The sequence below is a fragment of the Ascidia mentula genome, chromosome 4 (assembly GCF_947561715.1).
Source record: "Ascidia mentula chromosome 4, kaAscMent1.1, whole genome shotgun sequence".
Lineage (NCBI taxonomy): Eukaryota > Metazoa > Chordata > Ascidiacea > Phlebobranchia > Ascidiidae > Ascidia > Ascidia mentula.
The window spans coordinates 7,633,708-7,650,182 of record NC_138569.1 but is presented as its reverse complement, the minus strand read 5'-3'; the positions used below and the strand labels follow the sequence as shown (position 1 = coordinate 7,650,182).

The 16,475-nt window shown below is 38.4% G+C and overlaps 1 protein-coding gene across 1 annotated transcript; it reads right to left on the bottom strand.

The window, feature by feature from the left end:
• Positions 1-6,535: 6,535 nt before the first annotated feature.
• LOC145898565 (uncharacterized) lies at positions 6,536-15,069 on the bottom strand. The gene is made up of 7 exons (XM_082987070.1): positions 14,849-15,069; positions 14,300-14,405; positions 11,728-11,825; positions 11,448-11,663; positions 10,485-10,642; positions 9,348-9,453; positions 6,536-8,919 (listed from the first exon to the last, which is right to left on the bottom strand). The coding sequence occupies exons 1-7, from the start codon at positions 15,053-15,055 to the stop codon at positions 6,760-6,762; spliced, it is 3,051 nt and encodes a 1,016-aa protein (XP_082843196.1). The 5' UTR covers positions 15,056-15,069; the 3' UTR covers positions 6,536-6,759.
• Between the last annotated feature and the right edge of the window lie 1,406 nt (positions 15,070-16,475).

Here is a 16,475-nt window from a genome sequence, read left to right as displayed (position 1 = left end):
CTCCATGACGACAATCATTACTACCTTCACGGTATAACATCATATGGTGCAAAAATTTGTGGACAGGCGGATAAGCCAGGTGTCTATACGAAGGTAAAACGAAGTAATCATTCTTTTACATTTAAATCAATGGCTTTTATCCGGCGTCCCGCGAAAGTTTCGTTTATTAAATATTTAGTTATGCGTTTCGCAAAATCGTAAATATATGATAAGGTAAATATATATATAAGGTCACCGACTTGCAAAGGCTGATTCCTGTAGTCAATTTTTTGACGTTTTCTCTATTATATATATATAAGCGTTTGTATTTTACCACTTCCATTTTTTACTGCAGTAGTATTTTGGAAACAGTCGACCTAAAAGACTGGGAAAGTAAAATTTTAAAATGCTGACCATTGTTAAGCAGACCTGCTTTGTCTGCTTTTGTGGGCGTTATATTTCTGTTTCATAAGAATAATAGGGGTTCGACAAAAATATTTAAAAGGGGGCATGACCTGCAATTTCGAATTAGTAGTTAAAGTCCCTTTATTTATATGTTGACGTATGTATTTTTTATAGATTGCTGATTATCGTTTATGGATTGACTCCATGACTAAATGAGGGAGACAATTTGAAAGAGAACCATCTGGCATAAACTTTTTTATTTATGTTGTTTGTATAAAAGAGTGCTTGTGAATTAAATGAAAAATAAATATTTCCATATGATATTAGATAATGTGCTTGAAAACAAAAAAAAGTTTCGCTATTTCCGCACTTCACAGATAAAGTTTCATACTTTATGGATTTAGGTTTAACAATATACCGACACGAAAAATAAATTCGAAAGAAATATACACCTTGTGCAAGATTTTTTAGTTGTGTGGTTGTAGATTGAAAAGCAACCGATCTTAGAAAAAGTTTTTTTGAAAACAAAAAGTCGGGAAAATGACAACTATCTATTTCGTGGGCTCCGTTAAAGTGGTGCCCGACAGGCTTTAAAAAAAGAAAAAAAAACGAACAAAGATACATGCAACAATAACATCTGCAATAAAACGAAACAACAGCAATAATCAGCTTTCATTTTGTTAAAATGAAAATTTACATTTGGTTTGTGTCCATTACCGAGGCTGGCACATAGCTAAAACATAACAAAGTGTATTCCACTGTTATCTAGGTGCAGTCAATCTCTGGCCGAATTAAACATGCTTCAATTAAGTATTTACATAGTATTTCCTAGATTTAATCCTGCTTGGGGTCGATCGACCATTCGCATCAGGCATGACTCAACAGGAAAGACTATTGTGCGATTAAAGCAACCTGCTTAGTTGTCCCTCGGTATTCTCCAGCTGCTTTGCAATGCAAAACGAATTCTTTGTGTGCACGTACTGGGTAAGAAACAGACAGTTCTGAAATCAACAGGAATATTTTCTACAAGGTGTAACGAGAGGATTGTATATAGTTTCTCAAGGTTCTTCACGATGAGTTTTGTTTTTTGGTTGGATTTTTTGTTTTTTGAACCTGCGTTGGAGCACAAAGTAAGTTTCTTCTATGTCAGAGATGCCAAGAGGAAATAAAATTCTCAACAATTTTTTTCTGTAAATACGATTTATCTGAAACACTGGCCTATAAAATATCATAAGCCATGGTTTTATCAGTGCCCATGCCATTTTATTTCTTTGGTGTATTGTTTATCTGCATAGTTTACGCAAAAATGTGATTTGATGACTTCATATACCACAAAATTCCAAACCTATTGAAATGTTTGGGAAAATGTATGTTTTCCGTGTATATTGCGTCAAACTGCGAAAACTGTCGCAAATATTTTTTACACAGATGCGTGCGAATGGTGCTTCAGAGAGTTGTCATGTGAAGGACCGAGCGCAGGCAACCCTAACGAAACATGCTGGAGTTGCATCAGATCGAAATACGGTACAACAATAGAATAGGATATAGGCTATGTATTGGCTGTGATGATAAATTAACAATGCGCGTCATCGACAAAATAAGAAAAATGTGCAATGCATACTTGTGAAGCTAAACAAGTACTTTATAATATATTTAGGAGCGTTTAACAATAAAAAATGTAAAAAACTAATCGTTTTACAGGCGGAGCTTTCTTTGCGAAATTTGGCGTCGAGAGGGTTAACAACCCATAAACCAACATTTTTATAAAATATACTATGCTGTGGAGAATGGAGCGGCTCTGAGCCGTCCCGAGGTTCCACAAGATTTCAATGACCCGGCGCAGCAGTGTGTAGCCAATGAGGTTCCTGGTGAATGCGGAAGCTGCTATCGACACGATATGTGCTTTACTGCTGATGAACTGGAGCCGAGCTGCCGTGCGCATGTGGATGCTACGTGTCCAGGAAATAGGCGTGGTGGTACATTACAGCATACAATAGTGTTTTCATTAATTCTGCTTGTTGCTGGGTGTATACTTGCGGCCGAGGAATATATCCGCGAAACCCCGCAAGAACGTATCTAGTGGGGAATGACTTGGTATCACAAATTTTAATAGGTGAAAAATTGTTTTAATTTTAGTAATTAAAGGCTCTTCTGGCAAAAAAGAAAAACTAGTTCGGACGACGTTTCAGTCGTTATTCAACTGACCTTCATCAGGACAAATGAAGTACAACGCATAACACGGCGATAAAATGTTTTAATATCTTTCAAATTTTGAACTACATTTAATATACTGATGAAAGTTAGTTTGATGAGACATGATGAAACATAACATATAGTTGTCTTGTTTCAGGTTTTAATTCAACATGCATGATACACACCTGGCAAAATGTCAATTCAGCATGCCCAACTATAAAAGCCATTATTACCACTCGTCTGGCAGAGTGTGACATCTGTCTTGGTCAATGTTCTGATACGAGTCTTTGAGTATTTCGTATTTTTTCAAATTTTTTTCAGTCGAAAAATGTCATAATCACAGCTACTCGTTTTCAGGCATGTCAGCGTGTTTAAAAACCTGCAAAGATCAACGACCTCCTTTTCCCAACGACGTTGCGTGTGCCCTCTGTCGGGCTTAGTGTGTAGGTAAGTTAGCGACAACATGAATTTTACTACTCTTGTGAAGAGACCTTTTAGGTCGAAACAGTGGCCATCTGTCTGCAGCTTATACACAATTCATATTATTGGCTCCACATTGCTTATCATATGATTATTGTGACACGGGGCCTGACTGCACTATTAGTTGAGCTTTACTTGGTCATAGTGGTTTCACCTTGTTTTCTCCGTAAGGTTGCACCTAGTTTGGTGCCCAACGGATGACGGTGATTGTATAGTCACCACAAAGTGGAAGTCTTTGCTTGGCCGTTTGGTCAGCAAAGTCGTCTGATAGTCACACCAGCTGCACTGATGAGACCTTTTAGGTCGAAACAGTGGCCATCTGTCTGCAGCTTATACACAGTTTTAAATGTGTTTGTAATGAGCGCGCATTTATAAGATTTAAAATCGCCAAGGAAATGCCGTTTGGTCAGCAAAGTCGTCTGATAGTCACACCAGCTGCACTGATGAGACCTTTTAGGTCGAAACAGTGGCCATCTGTCTGCAGCTTATACACAGTTTTAAATGTGTTTGTAATGAGCGCGCATTTATAAGATTTAAAATCGCCAAGGAAATGCCTTCGCAGTTTTCTGTATTGCCTCTGTTATGATCCTAGAAATAGAATGTGTAATATTGTGGGCTACGTGGCTTTCGGGAAAAGCCACGTTCAATCAGTTTGTGATGCCAGTCAATATGGTGCCAGGTGGAACTCAAACAGACGATTACGGCGGTCCGTTTGTCGGGACAACTTGCTATGTGGCGGGCTGGGGATACACAAGTGTGCGTTTAATTTACTTACTAAATTGTTTGTCGTTGTAAACGACGAAATGACATTTTCTTACACAAAAACGAAAACTTGAAACAGTGTTTAAAATAAACATTGCATTAACAGTATCAAGGAAAATATTAAAATAAACAATACGGTATCTCTTAAAGCCACAATCAACATTTTTTTGCAGTCCAGACAATCTTCCGACGTTTTGCTCGAGCTTGCTGGGAATATCATTTCGATCACGAACTGTAGTTAATTACCCACACCGTATAATATGCTCCGAGTTGATGCCGAAGAACCAAAGTTTTGTACTGGTGGCGTTGCAGGGGAAGGAACGTGCAATGTAAGTGCTTACGATATGCATGAAAATGTTTATTTATAAAAAGGGCAAATTTGGCAACAAGAAAAGGTAACCTTTGGGTAACGAAACCGTTGGAATAAAAGTGCTTAAATCTTAGCCATCGTTCGACAAACAGTTCCGTTTTAGCCTACTCATTACATTCCGCCAACAAACATATTAATCAAATAAAGATCACAGTCCTTTTGTGTTTTTCCATCCGAATCAAGGCAATCAACCCTTTCTTCATGGCGTTTTGTCATACCCCTATCTCCCCTGTGGTACCGTAGATCAGCCAGATGTATACACTAAGGTGAGTCTTGGTAGTGAAATTATCGATGTGTATGCAAACCTTTTGCTCATTATTTTACTAATTCACAGATTGCTGACTTGCGTCAGTGGATCGACAGGAAGATTGGGGGTTGACATTGAAACATATAGCTAACGCAAATCCTGTACGTTGTGATCAACGTGCAACATATGTGAGAAACAACATATAATACTCAAAGAGTGAAAAAACAATGCGTGTGTTGTCTTTACGTGAGTGTACGTCTGTTCAGACCTTTTCATAAAGATTTAAAAACATAGCAAAGATATTTTTTAACGGCTTTAAGGTTTGACTATTTTTTTAGATTGTTGAGCCACCAAATAATTCACATAAAGGTTTAGGCCGCATCTCTATATTTCTATGGAAAAGACTTTCCCGGTTGGGAATTGCCCTTCTCGAACTCTGTCCTGCGTAACAGAGTAAAATTATGTGTAACAATGCAATGGGTCATGCATGGGCGCCAGTGTTTTGGTTGAATGAGCGCAGATGAACAGGCTGTTGCCAGGGCGATTTTCAGCGTGTTTGGGGCAGTTTTAGTTTGTTTTTCAGGGTTATTAGTCAGGCAGTAAATTGGTAGAGGGTGCTGTTGTACATGTAGCTGAAAAACTACCCAAATATTGAGGTTGATTTTGTGAAAAAATGAATCACAGAAAGTATGTTCAATTTGTGATTTTCTGTCAGTGCGGACCCTTGGCATGGAATTGTGGCCAAATTTATAATCGAAATAACTACTTAAACTGCTCCCCCGGGGGCATTTTGACCCTCTGTTGGCCATTATTTTGGTCAAAAAAGCAGAAAAAAGTGTAGGTTTGTTTTGTGAAAAAATGAATCACAGAAAGTTACCTCCATTTGCGATTAAGTGAAGCCACCAACCCTCCTCTACACAATTCATGAAGAATTGGATGTCTTGTAATTGTCTTGGGGCCCCACCGGGGCTGTTTGTACACCCCCTAGGACTGACAATTTAGCAGTTAGCCTTTGCAAAACCCCCCAATGTGCTGTCTTAATGCAGCTGCAATCAATTTTTTTTCTGTTCAGCAATAGTAGTCCCCCTTCATGAGTCATCAGACCCGGCAATTGTTTTTGGCAAACAAGAGAAACTGTAACCAGGTGCACAATAACAAATGACTTCTAAAACTCAATTTTTGGGATTTAATTGAGAGATGCGGCGTTTACCAGAAGGTATGAATCAGCAGGAAAAAATTCCGCAGGGTAAATTAATAACAAAGTTAAGATCACAACCACTATATCAATCCTCATATCAAATTAATTTGTCCAAGGCAAATACATACATTCAAGTCGTACAACGCGGGGGTCGAGTATGCATAAATTGATAAATTTACCTTTTTCCCGTCTTGAACTTGCTTGCAGTCTGCAAAGAAATACCCTAGACACCGCAACCTTATAAGATAAATTATTCGCTGCACAACAAAGCATAAAGTTGCCTGTGCTTGTTTTAGACTATAGTTATCGTTGGCCTGAATGTGAAGGTGCCAACATTCATCATGGTATCTTCCTTCTAACGAGCAGGACAAGAAAGGCGACCCAAAGGTACATCCTATACACACACATGCATTTTAAGTTTTGTGTAAAGGAAAACCGGATAATCGGACAAAAATTCTGGTATCTCATTGCCTAAATTAACGAACCGATAACAATGATACATGACGTCACCATTCACACGAGCCTCATCTACGATCTGTGACGAAAGTCAGGTTTAACAAACGCGTCATTTTAAACTTATGATTGCACCGGCAATTTTGTTCTGTCCAATGGACTATGTTAACATACCCAACAATCGTATTCAATCCCATAACGGTTACAAAAAATTCTCACAAATATATACGTCGCGTAACACTCCAAGACTTCCGATTATTGACTAAGATATCATTAATTCAATTTTGAAGGCCACACTTCCTTGCAGCCAAAATTCAACACACACACAAACAAAGGTTATGTTGAAATGCGATAACCGACCTAAAAGAACGATGTATATGTTGCACTTCATTTGCTATTCGCTCCCTGTTTGCCAGCTTCTGTAACTTTCAATTCCGAACCAGTTTTATTATTTTATTATCAGTACGACTAAGGAACGAAAAGCAAAAAATCAAAAATACTGTTTCTAATGGTGTCGCAATTTAACCAACAGTATAGCAAAGGGCAATTGGTGTATTCCGATTGCGCTGTAGGACTGCCGCAGTGAGAGGTTTTAATTATTGCAAACATTAAAATTTCTATTGATTACGCACAATCAACACATCAAAATTTCTTTACGTTTTATTAAAAAGACTACGAAGATTCCTTGTCGTGCTTCATGGTGTGAATTTTCAACACGTTTTTATCGCAAAAACGCACTTTGCACGTAGGGCACTCGTGCGTCAGCATCTCGACGTGTTCGTCGTAGTGCCGTACTAGTTCCACCATGTTTGTGAACGTCTCCTCGCAATGCGGACATTTAACGCTTCCGTCAACTGCGTGTCTCTCCAAGTGTGCGCACATCTCCGCCTCGCTCGACGAAGGTGCGTGGCAGATCAAACAGGGATGCGCATGCTCGCTTCTGTGGCAATACTCGTGTGCGCGCATTTTGGAATACGTGGCCATCACCGCAGGGCAGTATTGGCAGACGCATGGTAATGGACGGTCGACGCGCTTTGCGTTCGTCGGTGGCTTTGGGGTGAAGTTCTTAGACACTGGCTGACCTTCGCTCAGTTGATACTTTTTGTCGTCCTCCACAGTACCTTCTTGCGGTGCCAAATCGCACTTAGGTTGTCCGCTGATAATGGCAAAAGGTGCTTTAATCACTTCGTCGTCTCCGGGTTTTACATCGCATTTTGCTGGACTGGACGATGGCTGTACTTTCGGCTTCACCAGCTTGCGCACTGGTTCCGGTGCCTGTTTCGGACAAAGGGTTCGCAGAATAACATCGCCCTCGAGTTCTTCGCTGACGACCTCGAAAGATTCGTGATCTTCAATCACATCGTAATATTCGATAGAATTTGATGTTTGGGGAGCTGATAACTGCCCATTTGCATTGGAAAGGTCACTGATTGGTTCAGGTGCCCATTTTGGGCAAAGAGACAGCGACACAACGGGTTCTTTGCTAAAGATGGCGAAATTTTCGTCATCTTTATCCGCGACGTCCTCACTCAAATCGCAATATTCTACGGAACTCGTTGTCTCATCGCGGTTCAGCCCTTTCTGTTTGGGAGTCGCTGTCCGCGTATTTGCATTTGACAGCCTGCTGGTGTGTTTGGGTTCCGGCGCTATTTTGGGGCAAAGAGATTGCATCAAAACCGCATCTTCGGGTTCTTCGCTGATAATGTCAAAAGATCCACCATCTTGAATTACGACGTCATCGACAGATTTCACATCCCAATCCACCGGACCCGCCCCAGTATCACGACATTGTGTTTTCTGGTCGGAGGGTTTTGTGTTTACTTGCTCAGCGCCTGGCTTTGGGCAAAAGGAGTGTGACACGACGTCGTCGATGAAGTTACCGACACAGTAGTCCGGGGATGCTTCATTTGCCGGAGTTGAAGGCAAGAAAGGTTGCAGGGATGGCTCATCGATGTTCTCTTCGATTTTGATTTGCTTTTCCAAACGGGGAAAGGACGTTTTCGCACCACCTTTAACGGAAATAATGGTTGGGGCCTTCGGTAAGCTCGACGGAGTTGCTGAAGAAACGCCGGTGTTAAAGATAACTTCTGCTTCATCAGTTCGCTGCTTTTGCAGATCTTGCTTCAATTTCTGGGCATCTTTGGCGGCTCCATGGACTTTTAAATTGAAGTTAGGAAGTTTAGTCGAAGACGTGAGATCGTTAAGGCGCAAAAAGATGCCCGCTTTTGGCTTTTGCTGCAACGGGGCGGCATCACCTTTGACCCCCGAAGGAGGTAATAAAATGACGTCATCGGAATTCGACGTAATCACTGGTTTGACGGATGTTCCAGGTTTGCTTGCCACGCCGGCAACGTTTGCTGGACTGACGACTTTGTTTGTAGTCGCGTATGAAACACTGATAGTCAAAGGTTTCTTGGCAGGCTCGGGCGTTTGGCTTTCCGAAGAAGCTTTTCGTTTATTCGGCAAAATTTTCTGAACGTTCGTAGCACCCAGAACACTAAATAGTTTTTTTTGGGGGGGCTTATGGATCCGAAATTTTTGGACACTGGATTTAACTGCCAAAGGTAGCGATGTGGTGTCGCCGGTCGGGATGAGGACCATCTTCTGTGAGTCATCTTCATTGGTTGATATCATAGGTAACAAGTAATAAGAAGTTTCTGATTTAGATGATTTCGTCTGTGGGGGAACTTGCAAAGGGGTTCTGGGACCTGGGGGGGAGATATCGAGAACCATGGATTGTTGATTTCTTGCAGCTTGTGTGAGGTTTATGATGGGAGCTGATGTTGTTGCTTTTGAACTAGCTGGTGGGATAAGGCCTGGTTTTATGACAGCCTAAAAAGATAGGAAATAATGAATATTAACTTCTGTTGCACACATAGGTGGCAAATGTATATGGCGTGAGCGTTGTTGCCTACATAGTAACATTTTATATTTTCTACTTCTTACTGGTACACATAAACTTTCACTACTTATCATACAAACACTGGATTACATACAACATGTTGTGAATGAATTATTTAATCTGGGCCCCTCAAAACCATGGGCCCCACATGGAGCCGCAGAATCAGTTGATTTTGTTTCTGCAATTGGCAATTCTGTACTTCGGTTGTGTCAGAACAGTAGTAAATCGAACAGTATAAAACTCTTTTCAAAACATTTGGTCACATAGAAATTTTAAGCCTCGCACTGAAACTTTATACGAAAGTTTTCACCATGAAATCATACATAAATAAATAAAAAATTGGAAATCCACTCCTTACCGGACGACCAACCAGCTGAATTGAAGGTCTTTCAACTTTTTTAGGGGCGATGACTGGATACTTGGATTTGATCACATTCTCAGCATTTCTTTTGTCTTCAAATAACCTGAAAACCAAAACATGCAAATTTTGCATACTCCAAAAACGTTAATTGTTAAATCAAACTTTGTTACTTAACGACTGAATATTTGGGCATGATTGCAGTTAAACACATGCAACTGTAACACAAAATTGTGTGTGTGTGTGGGTAAAAGCAAAAAAATAAACAGTGGTATGTACACTGTGAGACAGTATGTTCAATGAAAAACCCCAATATAAACATAGCAACACTGTTTTAATGTTATGGTGTATATATCTCCCCAAATAATCAAACCAACTGTGACAAATTTTGCACCAAACATTAATGCAGTTTTTTTTTACAAGTCGACAACAGGCACTAAAAACATGCATTAGGGATGTGCCAAATGGAAAAAGATTCGGGTTCGTGCGAATCCGAATAAATTTAAACATTATTTGTGTGAACCCGAATATATTTGTATGTAAGTGTGATGTCAATAATAGTTGGTCGTTTGCATCACATGCGCAAGTATGTTGCTTCATCAACCATTGATTTGCTATCATACGACAAATAAATTGCATCCAGTTGATTTCTGCAAAGTTTAACAAACTTTTGGAAACCAATATCGGGTCTATACTATTCCTCACACGAACACTGGCCGCTAGTGTTTAGGATAAACAATACTTTGACTTGACATAACGTAATAAAGCCATGATTGACCAAATATAATGTTGAACAACACAGGACTTCCGTTGTTTTGTTTTCAAATGCGCTTCTGTATTCTAGTGACGAAAACCTGTGCCACGAGCAGCGCTCAGAACTGTAATACGATGTTAGACCACGTTTTGTTCATTCGTGGTGATAAACCAAAGCAAAAAGGACTACGCCAGTTCTTGTGGCGTTATAAGCGGTGTGCTACCATTAATTGTCCTGCGAACTTTGGCTGTTGTATCACACAACCATATTATGCTTCATTAAATATTCGCATACAAATCGGGTTCGCCTTGGCACATCCCTAATGGTAACCACAAATAGTAGTTTGTAAATAGTAGCAAACAACATTTAAAGTATAAACATACTTTTTCTGAGCTGTGAGGTAACTTTCAAAGAGGGGGTCAACAGAGGGATAAGCAGTAGGTTTGATTTGGACTTTTGATCCATGTTGGTTTTTGGCCGGAGGTACCACAAAGTCCTCCACTTTAAAGTGAATCGAACAAATGCGGATACAATTCTGTGTCTGTAAATAAAGACAATTTATACATTGGTGCCATTAAAAATGGATTGGACATTCAGTAACATATGCACATTCTTCAAAACCTGTTACAAAACAAGTGCAATATCTATGTGTGACAAGGTACAAACAAACAAGGTATATATACAGACAGGCTGTTGATCATGCACCTGTCGCTAACAGTATTCTTGTCAAAAGCCTGTTCGTTTTTGCAGTGGTTGTGTTTGGCTTTGTCGTAATGAGTTGGGAACCTCGTTTCTGTTTCTATGCTTTCCAATTTGCAATGCTTTCTTTCTGCCATGACACTGGTTACACCATGCTTCATGACCAGAGATTGTATTTTTCTTTTTGTTAATTTTTTGGGAGTTGACCTTCTTTCAGTGCGTGTGGTTAAGGGAGTGGTATTGCCAGAGAGTTTTTCTAAAATTCACTGACTTCATAATTAAATTTGGGGTGAAATACTGTTATTGTATATTCTTACTCTTATTTTCGTGAGATTTTCTAGGTGGGACATTTGCATTTTTGTTTCCTTCAGAATCGCATATACCTTTCAATTTTTTTTCTGTATTTTCGAAACACTCTTGCCTTCAGTTCACCCTACTGCTTGTTTTGGTACACACAGCAGTTTTAGAACTGAATTGGTGCTTTCACTTTTTGCAACTATTGTTCACTGTGTCTAACATGTATCAAATAACATACATACATAACTCTTTTCCATTAAGCAGTAAACAACCTGGCTTAATATATGTCGCAATAAAAATACAAGTCACATAATAGCAATGCATAACAACGACAAAGTCGATTACACTACCTTGAGCATTCGCTGGTGCATTCCCCACAAGGACAAAATGGTATTAAGAAATTTGTTCCAAGTATGCAGCACTGAGTCAGGTGCTGCAACACCATTACACTTTCCATCAGGAACAATATGATATTGGAGGTGTGGTTGTTGCTGGGAATTGTTGCTACACATTGGGATGCTACAATAATGAATGACAGTCACATTTTCCGGTGGTGAAATTTCCTCCTGGACAAATTTTACAATGAAAGGTAAGAGATTATAAAATCAAACAAGTTCATAACCCAGCTACCTCAACAACTGGTGTGTTGACCCCTTTCAATTCAAATGGCAACAGAGATTGTTCTTTCCTCTCTCTTTTCTTTCGAGGCTCTATGATTGGCTCCTCGCCTTACACAAAGAAAAAAAAAAACAGGTAATTTTTTTGCAAAAAAAATTGTTAGACACTTTGTTTTGAATTAGTTAGTAGACATGGTTTATTGTTTATGTCCATAGACAAAACTACAATATATGTTACTAAATACAAATTCAGAAACAATGTCATGTAGGTATGTATTGTATTATTGAGCAAAGGCAAACGTTACTAAGACAAATCCTTAAAAGCAGTGGTTTTCAACCAGTGGGAAGATCCACACTAGTGTGAGTAAGAAAATCTGTAGTGCGTATAGGTAACATAGGTTGGATGACAATCACACTGATGAAAAGTCTTTTTAGTTCAAGAATTTCCAATATTTTGTTACCTACACTCAAAACATAGTCTACAAATACCTTTCTAGAAGTAATACCTATACTAGACATGTCTTATTTTTTTGTATAAGCCACATGTTACAATTTTTGTATACATATTCTTTGCAACCTGCAACAAAACAGGTGCAACATATATGTAATTGCGTCGAAATATACAAGATATACAGACAGACTGTCAATCGTGCACTTATCGCCAACAGTATTCTTGTCTGTTTTTGCAGTAGTTGTGCTTGGCTTTGTGGTAATGAGTTGGAATTTTTTTTTTGTTTTGATTCTTTCCCATTCCCAGTGCTTTCTTTTTGTTGTGTGTAGAAGTATTACCTACACCAGAAGTGTCCTGTGTTTTTTGTTTTGGCCACATGTTAGAATTTTTATTTTTATAAGCAGCAATAATTTTTGGGCACATAAAAGTCCATTTTTGTTTGCATCATGCTAGGGATGGGCAGTTCAGAATAGCGAATCCGGAGGATTTGAATCTTGCACTATCTGAATCCAAATTGACTGCAAACCGAATAATAGATTTCGTTATATATCTTCTATGTACGGTAACTTTCCGTATTTGCACATGCGCTGGTGTTAAAAAAAATAATATAAGCTGCCCTCGAATGTAAGCCGCATGTAAATGTTAAAGGCAAACTTTGGTTCCCTACAATAATTGTCAACAAATCTGTCGTTTAAAAGTATTGGTACGACAGAGCGAGTTTAAGGCGAATTTCATGAAAACTTGGGAGCCGCAGACAAATTATCGGCTTGACATTAAATAATATAAGTCGCCCTCGATTGACACGCTGCTACAATTGAGTAAATGCGGTGTGTATCTTTTTTTCGTCAATCTCATGCTACGTTTGTGACAATCAGGTTTAACAGCCACAAAATTACGTTGTTGCTTGGCAGGCAAGCACATAGAGAGTCTAAATATATTACAGTGCAATAAATCTATTCATCGATTGTGCTTTGTTGTTGAAGTCAAGTAACAAATTTTTTTATGTTTATTGTGATTCAGTGCACAAGCTAAAACAAAAACAGAATAGGATTCGGTATTCTGGATTCGATTTAACTATTCTAGAATGTTCTAGAATAGTGTATTATTCTATATTGCCCATCCCTACATCATGCATGTCATTACTGCCTGCAGCGTTATAACATGCAACCAAAATGCCACACAAAGATATTTTCCAGCATGCCCCAACATGCCACCTTCATAGACCCTCACCATAATGTCAAGGCTAGTTTCTCCGAAACTTTCCAGTGCTCAACAGAACCGAAATAATAAAATTTCTATGGAATTCAGGGAGTATACCTCGATTTTTATTAAAGTTTTGTAAATTTTGTTATTACATGACAATTTCAGGCTTCAGGTTGATAAAAAATAGGTGGCCCAAAGCACTTTGTAAAACTATCTGTGCAAAATGTTGGGGGTGGGGTTGCATTTTCAGGTTTGAGCGTAAAATAACAAAAAAACAAATTTATAATAGATCTATAGTGCTGTTTTCTTTTAAATTACAACCAAGAAAAATTCTGACCAGAAAGCAATTCATAATTTCTCTTAAAGTTCTGTTGCAAAAATTGCAGCTGACAGTATATGTTTCAGCCATTATGTATGCTAATGTTCTTTCATACAACTTACGCAACCAAAATATTTTTATCCTTTTTATTGTTATATGCCTCTCTGTTTGTCTGGTGTACATACCGGGTTCTTAAAAATTAAAAACATTAATTTCGTTGGGCAGAAAAAACTTTCAGGCCAAGAAAAAGTGAGAACCGTCTTAGAAAAGCACTGCTTTGAAGCATTGATTCTCAGGGTGTCTAGACATGACAATTACAATCTTGTTTATAGTGCTATTCTTGCTGTCGGACATAGTAATTAATAAAAATTGTTCTCATTAATTACAAACTTGTTATCGGCAAACAAAATCACATCACAACTTGACACCCCAGAACCTTAGCAAACAGATTTTAACACCTAATGGGTCATCAAAACTCTAACATCATCAAAAAAGGTCAGTTAGGACCAAAAAGCTGAGAACCACTGCTTTAAAGTGACAGCTATCTTTATATATGGACAGTAAACTTACAAACAATACGCCAATAATTTTGTACATATAATATGTCAATACCATCCTGTGTGAAATAACTAAAAGGTGATTCTTTCAGAATTTCATTGGGACTGCAATATTGCTGGACAGTGGGCAAGGCTGTCTTCTTTAAAAATGTTTTCATTTCCTGCAAACAAATATCAATTATGCAAAAAATGTATCACATTTAAGGACATAGGTGTCGATATAAACAAACAGGGTGACAATGTGTGTATTTGCACCCCTGGATTTCGTTTAAATTAAAATTTATAACGTAGTGCTACAACAACATGGTTCGATGTAAATACAAAGTGACACGAAGCAGAATTTGCGTCGTTTGTCTATCTTTAAGGCGACTGACGAAAATGATTTTTTGCGTGTTTCTAAAATAAAAACATGTATATGTCACAAAAAACAACATTTTTAAGTGTTGAACATTGTTACTCATTGGAATAGTCAAAGTTACTTCAGAAATATGTGTTGTAATAAGACTTAAATGAAAGAACTTTTTAGCAACAAAAAATTGCCATTTCTGCTACATGAGCCATGTAGTTTGTTACAAATCGGCATGTAAGTTTGGTCAGTATATACCTTTTTGTAAACATCTGTGCTGTGAAAATGCTTTTGGCAAACCCTAAATCCTCCATTTTTTAGATCATCGTAAGAGAAATCAAAAAGATCAGTTCTTCCAAGGCATTCAAGCCACTTTTTGCACAGCTTTGGGTTTTTGGGAAATTTGAACAAAGAGATACCCTTATGAATACGCTTGTGGCAATTGTAGCCAGCACAAACCGGCATGGTGGACTTTTTTGTTAACCTGTTACATAAAAAAAGAATGTAAAATAGAGACAGAAATGTTTTATTCAAACACATAGGGCCTATAATAAATACAGTTAGGCTATACCTATTTTGCCCACTCACAAATTCTTCCAGTAGCCTCACATTTCCTTTTATAAATGTAAAGTAATATAATATCATGTAAAACTTTACAAAAATTGTTGGGTTGGGCTAGAGCATGAAGAAGTCTGGCAAAGGAAAATAAAGGAAACCTCGATTTTATACCTTACAATATAATGCACTGCCTTTATTATCAGTTTTTCAAAACTGGAAAACAAGTATGTCAGGGATATTGCTAAATTGGGACGGAAAGGACATTTCGCGCCAGGAAATTATGTTCTGCCCAGTAACGGCGCGCCTAACGCACGTCACGTGACAACACACACACAGCCTTGTGTCTGCTCTTTAGAGTGCTGCCAGTCTGCGAACTAGTTCTTGAATGAATAAACAAAAACTTTTTGCTATTTTATGCGCAGCACGAAAAAAACATGTATTGTCTGGTATAAAGTCATGTTCAAAGTAGATGAGTGACAATTAAACACCTGTACAAAATCAAACTGCCCGACTTGTGCTATTCGCTACACTGCAAACTGCAACTACTGTATATCATGGATCTTTGCCACATAGCAAGTTCCATTTCAAATGTTTTAGCCACAGCTACAACATAAGCACTACCACTTTACAATTGGTGCTAAATTTCTGCACAACTAAGAAACCTGCGCAACAAACGACAGTCAGCCATAACAAACAAACATTGCAGTAACAGAACGTTGTGCTTGGAAGTTTGCGGCTTTTAGCCAATAGCGAAGTCGTCATGGTTCGCAGATTTCGTTTTGCCCAATCAGTGGGAAGCAAAAGTAAGAGACCGCGTGGCGCATTAGCGCATGCGCAGTACTGTTGTTCAGTGGCCATCTCGCAATGAAAAATTTCTGTTGTCATCATGTTTTATTATTTCATGGAATTCATGAGGTGAGGTTTTCCTTTTTTTTTAAATGTTACAGTAGAAATCTGTAGTTGTTGAGGTAACTATTGAGTCGAAAACAGCTTTATGTGCAAACAGAAATATTTCAAAAGAAAAATGTGTGCTAATTTTGTTTGACTTTAAGCAGTAAATGTTGTATGCAAATTTATTGTCAATTGAAAATCATGCATGTCCTTATAGGTGGATACTGCCCTGAGCCAAATAAGTGAGCATTTGTCTCTACCGCTAGAGTGTGTTAAGAGTCGTATAATTTTCTTAATCTCCGTTTGGCCGGAAAATTGTTACAAGCGGCAGTTGCGTTTATGTAAAGGTCTACATGGTAAAAAAATCATGGAAACACACACTAAATGATTTATTTGTATGTGTCGGCATAATTTTGTCAAACATTGGAATATTCCA

Bases quoted from the DNA above. Each gene is read 5' to 3' on its own strand.
- LOC145898565 (XM_082987070.1), bottom strand. From the start codon at position 15,055: ATGCCGGTTTGTGCTGGCTACAATTGCCACAAGCGTATTCATAAGGGT. The intron at 14,406-14,848 runs GTATATACTGAC...ATTTGTTTGCAG, and splicing joins GCACAGATGTTTACAAAAAG to GAAATGAAAACATTTTTAAA. The intron at 10,643-11,447 runs GTAGTGTAATCG...CTTTATTTACAG, and splicing joins TGCACCAGCGAATGCTCAAG to ACACAGAATTGTATCCGCAT.